Source organism: Gouania willdenowi, chromosome 21 (genome assembly GCF_900634775.1).
Source record: "Gouania willdenowi chromosome 21, fGouWil2.1, whole genome shotgun sequence".
NCBI classification, from domain to species: Eukaryota; Metazoa; Chordata; class Actinopteri; order Blenniiformes; family Gobiesocidae; genus Gouania; species Gouania willdenowi.
In genome coordinates this window covers 28,806,415-28,816,691 of record NC_041064.1, presented here as the reverse complement: position 1 = coordinate 28,816,691, position 10,277 = coordinate 28,806,415, and the positions used below count along the sequence as shown (strand labels likewise).

Here is a 10,277-nt window from a genome sequence, read left to right as displayed (position 1 = left end):
ACAAAAGAAGACACACGTGCAGCCATGTGCCAGCCAGGGGAGGAGAAACAATAGATAACAACATAGAATAAAAAATACTGAGAAAACTACGTTCGAGGCCAGAGTGAGCCAAGCCTGAGGCCCACAGCTGAGTTTTAGATGAGTGCCTGTTCTCCTATTCACTTGATATTGCTGATTGATTTTTTGTTCATCTGTAATGAATTGAATGATTCGTTCAGCAAACAAAAGCTCTCTGTATGCAATCTCTGGAACTGAATACAAGAGTTTCTCAAAACTCTAACACTATCGTAATGTTATATGGCGCTAAGGTTACTTCTGATAGCAGGAAATGTAAATTCATCATCATAGTAAAATGTTATTGTTGGGAGTTCTGAGTTTTTGTTCAAGATGGAGCTGGCTGCCACAAATTACACCCACACTAATCTATGCCACGTGTGTATCAAAAACAAATGGTGCATTAAAAATTATCTGTTTCAGTATACCTCAATGCTTGTTTAGAATCATTAATGGGGAAACTAGACTTTTTAATGTGTGTGTGTGTGTGTGTGACATTTGTGGTAGCCAGCTCCATCTTGAACAATGTTTACACTTCTTTATGATTGTGTTTACAGTGAGTCTCTGTTTATTGCATGGCTAATTAATTAAACTCACAAGTCAAATACGAAAGTTAAATACAAGCTCAAAACCTTGAGCTGAGTTATTTTTATGACCAGTAAATATATTTTCATACTTTGTTCTCAGCTGATAAATCATCAGGTTTTGCTGTTCAGTCCTCGATTATAAAAAAAAATAAATAAAAAAAGGGGTGGGGCCGGGGGGGGGGGTGGTCTATCAATGCATTAAACAGCAGCAGAAATGTATTTACCTCCCTCTAGGCTACATGAGGGAGCCAGTGCAGTACTTCTACTTGAGTAATTTACCAACTCATTCTTAATTTTGTTAAAAGTTGAGCAGGATTCTAAATGAGCTGTTGTTTCTCAAACTGCATTTTAGTCGATATATAATACACATAATGTAACTGTCAAAATAATCTTCATGTAGGAGTGACAGACATAAAAAATTATTACAAACCCCCCTAACTGCACTACAGATGGATTTTTTTTTTTGCCATTTGCTTTTGTGTATATGGTATTTGCCCACAATTATCACTATGTTTTTGTTTACTAATTCACTCGTTTTACATCGCTTTTAAAGCGGCTCCAGCTGGTTTCCCAGGAGATTTATGCCATATGTCACAACGCACTGAACTATGGATAACTCCCTCACAATAAGTCTGTGAAGATGACCACTTACGAAAGGGGAGCAAGAAGGCCTGAAAAAGTCACCGGGAGTTCCCTCACACACATCATGATTTTCCAATGGGACAGGCTTGAGCCCTCACAGACTTAGTGGGAGCACGTCTCAAGTCAGTGAGTGTGTGAGTACACATTAGGATTGGGCCAATGATTCTTGGAACAGGAAACAAAAGAGAACAAAGACCCAGGAAATCATCCTGCGGATTATCACAGGACCGGCAAATGGTGAAGAAGTGTGGGGGTCATACCCCCACCCCTCGACTCTTAACTGTAGGTGGAAAAGCACCAGAAGAACAACAGAGTCAGACCAGAAGAACATGCCAGTCAGATAGAGTAACATTTTTGGCATCCGGAGCAGTCTGCTGTGAAGGAAGCAGAATAACCATGATAGTGACCGTAGCTTTACATGCATCAGGGTATTAAATATGTTAATAAATATATTCATCTGTGTGAGGTGATAAAAGAAAGAAATTGACTGATGTCCAGGTCAATTTAAAACACCAGCATTAAAAATGAACAACACAAGCACGTGTAAAGTGTGTTTTTCATTAGTCAAGTGACAAGTCTTTAATAAAACAATCATAGGTCTTTTGCAGCTCCCTAATGACAAACATGTACTGGTACATAACGTATGTCAGATACTTCAGTCACATACAAACAACCGGCCTTAAAAACCTCAAAACAAAGCTCTTTTCATGAAAATAGTTTGGTACATTGATGTTAGGGCACCATATAATACAGACAAGCATCATTTCTGCCTGTGAACTCAAAAAGTTCTGTTCTGTGTGCTGCAACAGATAACTTTAAAATAAATGTCATCAAAGCAAACGTTTTTTAAATTCAAGTTACCTCTACTTGTGTTGGTTGGAGACTAGTCAGAACTATTTTATTAACACTAATGTGTTCCTCGAGTGGCACTGCTGCCTGTCCAATCAAAGCAGAGTATGGGCCAAATAATCAATACTTTCACCCTCAGGTGGTAACAATGGAGTACCGATGGTATCATTGCAAGACTGAACAAGATGAGGATGGTTAAATGGTTAAAACATGTTTAACACAACTTTAACTCAAGTATCCTCACCTTTCAATCTTACAGTTAAAGTAAAAGTAATATTACTTATTGTGCTGTCAAATATTAGCTAAATTCACAATAGTTTTTCTGCTCAGTTCATTCCATTTTAGACTCCACCTCAGCTGTTTTGTATCACCTGTTATTGTTTACATTATATATATATAAAAAAAAAACACTATTCCAGACCATGTGTTCAATAAACTTATAAAGACAAATTGTTGTTGTGACACATTAGCTCAGATTGGTAAAAGCAAATACTGGGGAATTCCACGTAGGTACAGAAAAGTCTGTCTTAAAAAAGTCCCTCAGTCCAAAAGCTTGGAGTGCTCTATCCTCGTGATGGTCCAATCTGGAGGCACTCCTTTGGTGAACTCCCTTTGGAATCTGTCAAAGAGGCAGAGGGGAGGATCAGAATCACTGCTCAAAAATCACTAAATGCATTTTGTGATTATTTTTCATTCACAGAAGCCTTGTAAACACTAACTCGTAAAGAGCACTAAGCATTTTCTTTGTTTCTGCCTCTCCAGCTCCCTCTCCAATGGCTACTTTAAAGATGCGAGCACCCTCAATGTTGTCGTCTGGAAGTTGTGCACTTGTCAGATACCAGAACCTCATCAGAATACTGACAAACTTTCTCCCTGAGTACAACAAAAGAAAATGATCACATTCATCATTTTAAATAGACAAACATCAACTCTCAGTCAGCAAGATCACCAGCAAAAAAAAAAATCTACATTTATAGTTGTAGTGGCATGATAAAACAATCATTTGTATGTACCGTAGATGAGATCTACTTATACTACATATTCAGAATTTTAATTTTAGGTTACAAACCAATGGATTTCCAAAAAGACCCGAGTCCATTTCGAAGCGAACACATTATCCGTCACGTGATCGTGTGATGTTGTTGGAGAGACTATGGAAACTCTATATTCAGATGAATGAAAGCATTGCTTCCCTTAAAAGGCCCATGTTACGCTAAATTAACTTTTTTGTGCTTTAAACATCATAAAAGTGCTATTTGTGCTTCATACACATGCCCAAAGTGTTGTTTTTTTCATTGATTCCCTCAATCGTTAGTTAGAGGGTGATTTGCTCCTTTCTTACTGCACCAATTTGATGACGCTTCCCACTTTGACGACTAATTTCACACAGCACTGAGCTGGAGAAGCCACGCCTCCAGGAAGCTCTGTCGTGATTGACATGCAAACAGACACGCCCATGCATGAGCTCGGCTACAGAGTGGGTGGGAGGAGGACGGGCCGTCATCTGGCCCTACGTCACCGTGCGAGGAGGATGAAGTCAGTGTCCCGTCTATAGACACGCCCACTCATGAATATGCATAAGTAGGCCGCAAATCAGCCTGTTTGTGTGGAGTTGCTCAGAAAGTGACTTTTCAGAAGCTAAAACTCTGGAAAACAGGTGAGTTTGGGAAAATAAACCTCAAATACTATGTTTTTGGGGTTCTTAGAACAAATGGAGATGGGTGAAAAATAATTACTCAGATTCTAATGGGGAAATAGTAACAAAATGTGGAAAAGCAGTGAAAATGATGGGCTTTCCTATTTCCTATTGCGTGTGAGAAAGCTGGTGGGGGCTTGCTGGAGTCAAAGTCCTGCTAATATACAAGGCTGTCAGCAGCATAAGTTCAAAAATTGTTAGGTTTTATTTGAATTTTTCACCATTACGCCACACATTTAACCATATATTACATGTCATATCAAAATGATCGTTGGATATACTGTATATATTTATATATTTGTTTTGAATAACATGAACACATTTACCATTCCACTAGTAATTTAATATAGATTAGGTTAAGTTTATTTATTTGTACAGGAGTTAAATAGCTTTACAGACATGGATACGGCAGATCAACATAAAACATACAAGACCAACCTTACAGGACTTATAGAACAACAGATCTCACAACACAATGCAAACCTGCAGTGTTTATAGACCATAGGGGCTCTACAGGAAGGCCTTTATCAGCATGTTTTAGATGTCTTCTTGTCCCAAAATATCTGATTGTGAAAGATTGCATAGTATCAGGACTTCTAAAGAATTGCATTATGGCACCTTCATTAGTCACAGCAGTGATGGAGCAGGGAGACATTGAAAACTAGAAGGGAGGAAGGCCTCTTCGTTCATAGTAATATAGTGTTGGGCTGAACTGGTTTCCATTTCAGCAATTCAACATTAAAGACAGAAAAACAGGCTTATTGAGCGTCTATCAAAACAGAGCTTCTCTCTATGGACAACAGGAGGGTCGCAGCATCAACAAGCACTCAGCAAAATAACTTAAAATGAACCCTGTACCAGATATACTCCTACGTAGAGAACTGTAGGCTGGAACTGTTCTATGAGTGAATGTGTAGATATAGGTATTGTGGTTATGATTTGTTCGATAAAAGCTTCTGATCAAGTCCAAGTTTGAAAGCTCCATAAGATAGTCAACACCAAAGCATCTGGAACGGCTAACAATGCAGTGAATACACTGATTGGTTAAGTTTAGAGTAAATTGAGCACAGATAGGCAGCATCACACAAAGTATTCTGGGAAAGCATTGGTTTTAGCATCTGACCAGCTTTGTTGTATTAATGAATGCATTATTTAAAGGCAGGACCAAATAATTGGTGGGTTTACTTTCTTTCTAATGCAACTATTTTGCAACAGAAGGGGAAATATTTCTACATCCTGGTTCAGTTGTTTGGTATCTTGTGCAACTTTATTCAACTAAGCTTCCTATGACATGATTGAGAGAATCATCCAGTACAAATCTTCTAAGATAGAAAAAGAAACATACAAACAGTGAATTAGAAATTCTCACTCACCATTGTCATCATAGAATATTCCTACATCCTCTGATGAGGTGTACATGATGTCATCAGACTCTGCAGACAGAGCTGTGCTGTAACTTAATGGCAGCGAGTTGCACTTTTCCTTCAGACGTCCTATCAGCTGAAACAAGCAGTCAAGTCAGTAGTGTCATGGAACGAAACAAAAGAATGCAATTAAAGTCAACAACAACAAAAAAAACATTTAAACATGCATAGATTAAAACCAAACAAGTCAGCTGTGCACTTTGGTGAGACATGGGACAGTAACCTTTATTTAAGACAATCTGAGTAGAAGCAAAGTAAGTCTTATCTGGAGGGATCTCATCTATGGTATTCATTTTTCTGAATTGGTTTACTTTTACTCCCTGTATTTGGATACCGATATTTGTACTTTCCATTTCTTATGTTTGAGTACATTTCTGTAAGGAGTTACCATAACAACAACAGAGAAGAGAGGGAAAAAACACTGTGCCAGTAGCTGTGTTGCCAGGTTGGGCAGTGTGTGTCCGAAGGATGACAATATTTCATAAAAAATACAAATAAACCGATTACTACCAACATTTATAAAATATGCCTCTCTCAACACCAGTCAAATGTTCTGTCTGATAAACAGCTGGCAGCATTAGGTGTCTGTATTATAAACCTGTATTATCCACACAGCATCAATAAAAGCTGTTGAAAATGTATTCCATTTTTAAATTCTGAACAGTGAAGTACAGAAGGTGAATCAGTACCAAAGTATATGTTTTTTACACAAATATAATTCCCAACCTTTAATTCAGTAAAAATGAAGAGGGTAGAGTTTTGCTTGGACTCACGTCTTTAGCCACGAGGCCCTCCAGAGCTTCAAACTGACATTGAGACAGTAATCTGGACACATGGGAAAAAGCCTGCAAGAGTTTAGCATTGTGTGTTACATTGTTATCATTAACACAACAGGGACAGTGATCAAAGCATTTTAAAAATGACAAGTCAGCATAAATAATGAATGTAAGAGCCATGATGTTGTACATTGATGCATCAAATGCTGAAAATGGTACAGCATATGTGGTTAAAGGTGCAGTCTTATAAAAGTGACTTTTTGTCATATTTGCTAAAGCTGTCACCATGTAAGAACAGCTTTACATCAAACTAGTAGTTTGTGTGAAAAAAAAAACAGACTCATTGAGCCCCCCCCTGCTGCTCCTGCAGCCTTTGGCAGATTGCCAGAATGCACCGCGACCGGGCAAAAAGAACCAAGCAGAGCCAGGTTTGTGTTTGATGGACTATCTGACAGCTGTTGCTCACAGTCCCCGCCCCTTTCTTGGGGCTGGAGCGCCGTCTTTTTTACAGTGTATGGTCTGGATGAGTAAAAGATGGATCGATCGATTTATATTATGTTTGATTTGTAATTTTTACACTAGAACTCTGTAGTGCATGTGTTGCTCGTGTGCACAGCAGCCTCCGTGTGGCTGCTGTAGATGACACTGTTGTTGCTGCTGCTGAAGTGTGTGCTTATTGAGAGAGAAGTGCTACAGTAACATGCTTTTAACAGAGCATGTTATATTACTGTGACGTTGCTGTCGGACTAACTTTAGCTTGTTAGCTCTTCTGAGGGAGGCACTTTGAAAAGTTTGGAAGCAGGGCAAGAGAGCAGCAGGGAGTGAGAGATTTGAGAGTTGCGAACTGCACCTTTAACTAACAGATGGGAAGAGTACAAAATATAATAACAACCCTGCAAATGCTTTAAAAGCTTCTTTTTTCTCAGGTGGTGAGTACTAATCAACACTTCTTTTTACAAAACCTAAATTATCATAAGCTCCTGGATGTTTTTTGTTTCTGTTGATCCTGCTATTGACCCTAAACAACCTAAGTAATCATTTCTTTTCCCTGGTTTATGGGTAAATATAAACCTGTGTGTTTTGTGATTTTAAAAACTAGTAAAATATATCATGTTTAAAGTTAAGGTACTCATTTATTTTCTTTAATTAAAAAAAAAAAAAATATTAGCATCATATAGTATATTGTAAAAGTAATCATTTCTGAAAAAATCGTACGTCTGCGTGCTGTCTGTGTCTTATCATTAAGTATTTTAGTTAATGGCAATTTTAGGTCATTCTGAGTGAATGATGAATGTTATAATAGACATCATTTAAATAGTGCTTTTATGACAAAGTAGTTCCAATGTACTTTATTGACATCATGTGTGTTTTAATCCAGCATGTTATATTTATTAAGTAATTGGTTGTGCGAGTTAACTGCAAGAAGTTGCTTATGGTCATGTAGCCATGATAAGATGTGTGAATGTGGAATGATTCTGATCTGTTGCTTTGGTGGTTTACCGTTTGTTTCCAGTCATTTATTGATGAATATCCTTCAGAATCAACAGCAGCACCAGGGTTGGGGTCAATTATAATTGCATATCATTTAACCATTTCTAAAAAAATAAAAAATTGAAGGGTATACTGACACATAAAACGCACAACAAAAATATTAATACCAATATTTTTCATGGATAAGGATGCATAACAAGGTGACCAAGAGATGAAAAGCAAATCGCATTATAGATAATATTTTTTTAGTGTATTTTACAGCTGATTTAAAGCTGCAGTTTGTAGAATCCTCCCACCGCTCTGTTTCAAAACCGGAACTTAGCCTCCCATACCGGTATATTTTGTGATTGGTCTGTGACAAGTGACAAATGGAGACTTAGGCTGGAATGTGCGCCATTGCATTTGGTACGTGAACGCGGCTGATTTCAGTCGAGTAGCCAACAGTATCGCCCAAAACAGCCCATGAAATACACTTGTTTGTAGAAAGATCTCTGATTGGCTTAAGTCCAGCATCATGGTCCTGGATTTATAGACTTCATTTACAGTGTTAGGAGAAGTGATTTATTGTCCACTCAAAACACTCTGGATCACAATATGCTCAAAGATGATTATGTATTTTTGACCAAATGATGCCAAAAAAACCTTACATACTGCCGCTTTGTTATAAGAGATGCCAACAGAAAGATAACAAAAGAGGAAGTATAGGTTTTATGGTGTTATTTATTAATTGTAACTAAACTTTCTGAATTGATAATGTAATTGTAATTGAATTTCAGGGGGAAATAATAATTGTAAATGTAACTGTAATTGGAACAAATGCAAGTCACCGTAATTGTAATTGAGTTGTAGTTAAACATGATCCATGGATAACTGGACGTAATTGCAATTGAAATATGTAATTAACCCCGAGCCTGGCAGCAACACTCCCAGATGTTTTACACTATAGAAGCTCCAAGTACCAACATGCAATAAACACAGACAGAACCAGGCAGGTCTACTGACCTGTTTGGCTCCCTCTGTGAACTCCTCAATACTGAACTCTTTGTCGAAGTAGGTCCGGATGAGGAAGTAGTAGAACTGGGTTCGGACCCACATCAGTGGGTGAGGGATGTTCACCACCACCACCTTCTGTTTGTTCTCCTTCCACTCAGAGCTGTACGGGCGAACCGTCGAAGCCGCTATGGAAGGAACGGATAACCGTCTTTTTCTGGACATACTGAGGGTTGAGCCTTCATTCAAACACAAACGTGCAACGTTGAAAGATGACGATAATCTGGAGCAACCTCTGAACAAGGTAAGCGCCATTTTCCCTAAATTGTTGTGTTCTTCTTCGTGTGCGTGTTAACATAAATGCTGCTGCTACTGCTGCTGCCCCCTGTGGACAGAGGTGGTAACGCACTCAGGACAGAACACAAACGCGGTGCTTCTCAAACTGTAGGACGCACGTGTAGAATATTTGCCTCTATAAAATATGTTATTGATATGATTGTTGTCTGGTCATTTCATTTTTTGTAGTTTCACAATGTCCGTTGATCGTTTTAAAACAAAATATAATAATTTACTCAGTAACGGTTGGGTGTAGAAATGTAACAAATTACTTCTTTTAAAATGTACTTAGTACAACTAAAATTACTGATTTAGAAATGTACTAAAAAAAGTACAAGTACCAACAAAAGCAACCCACTAAACATCCGATGTCCACGGACCTCCAGATCACGTTCATAATGCGTTGGTCGGTCTGGACCACATCTGCGCTGCCTATATGACATCCAAAATAGGTCGGCATCTAAACGTCATGACCACGACCTCATCTGAACCTTGATATGACGTTCAAGGTTTGAAGCAATTTCACATATGAAATTTAAACAGCCTTGCAATTCCTCACTCAGTCACAGACACATGCGTGTGATGTGCTTCTGTTTATTAAAAATCATTATAGTATATATCCAGGTGTACTTCATCAACATTTATGCTCTGCAATCTTTTTAAGAAATAATTAATGTCGAGCTCCCATTGAGCAAATCAATGTTGAAACAACGTTGAGAAGACGTCTTTTTCGGACGTCGTCGGGTCAACGAACGCACACACAATGAGAACGTCAAAATTGCATATAAACATTACAATACCCCCAAAATTAATGGTATTGTATGCTCTTACAGTGCAAAACAGTTTTGCCATAGTGTTTCAGACTATTAATTTGGTAAACGTTTCAAATAACTGACAATGTACCTTTGAAAAATAGCTGAATGGGTACGAATAAACGCTAAATGGTTGTCATCTTGGGGACCTGACTGTGCACGCGCAAACACGTAAAACCACACAATGGGAACAGAGGCAGAGGAGCAACGTGCCTTTGGGAGGGGGCGTGTCCTCCCTCTGCCTTACAGCGGAGTGAGACTGTGCAGCTGTTCCAGGAAATAGTTTAGTAATTCGGGCTATGAAACGCACAATATGCGGACACTTTCAAACTTATAGGTACTGTAGGCTATTGGAAATGGAAAAATAAATAATTTATAATTACATTATAATTAAAACAAATAATCAAAATATCAATTCATCCTTGGGTAGGCACTGCCTACCTTGCCTACCCTGACGGCACATCACTGGTTATTGCACATCTTGTGTATTTTTAAGAAGACTAATCACAAGGGCCAACAAGTATAGACAAAACCATTTATTCACAAACTATTCACTTCTACAGACAATATAAAGACCAAGAAAACCTACATGCATTTGCTGTCGGAGGAAGCAGAGGCAC

The 10,277-nt window shown here is 38.3% G+C and overlaps 1 protein-coding gene across 1 annotated transcript; it reads right to left on the bottom strand.

Moving 5' to 3' along the window:
• Nucleotides 1-1,832: 1,832 nt before the first annotated feature.
• maip1 (matrix AAA peptidase interacting protein 1) lies at nt 1,833-8,834 on the bottom strand. Its single transcript, XM_028435945.1, has 5 exons — nt 8,522-8,834; nt 6,026-6,097; nt 5,202-5,328; nt 2,852-3,005; nt 1,833-2,751 (listed from the first exon to the last, which is right to left on the bottom strand). The coding sequence occupies exons 1-5, from the start codon at nt 8,822-8,824 to the stop codon at nt 2,673-2,675; spliced, it is 735 nt and encodes a 244-aa protein (XP_028291746.1). The 5' UTR covers nt 8,825-8,834; the 3' UTR covers nt 1,833-2,672.
• Nucleotides 8,835-10,277: the final 1,443 nt, after the last annotated feature.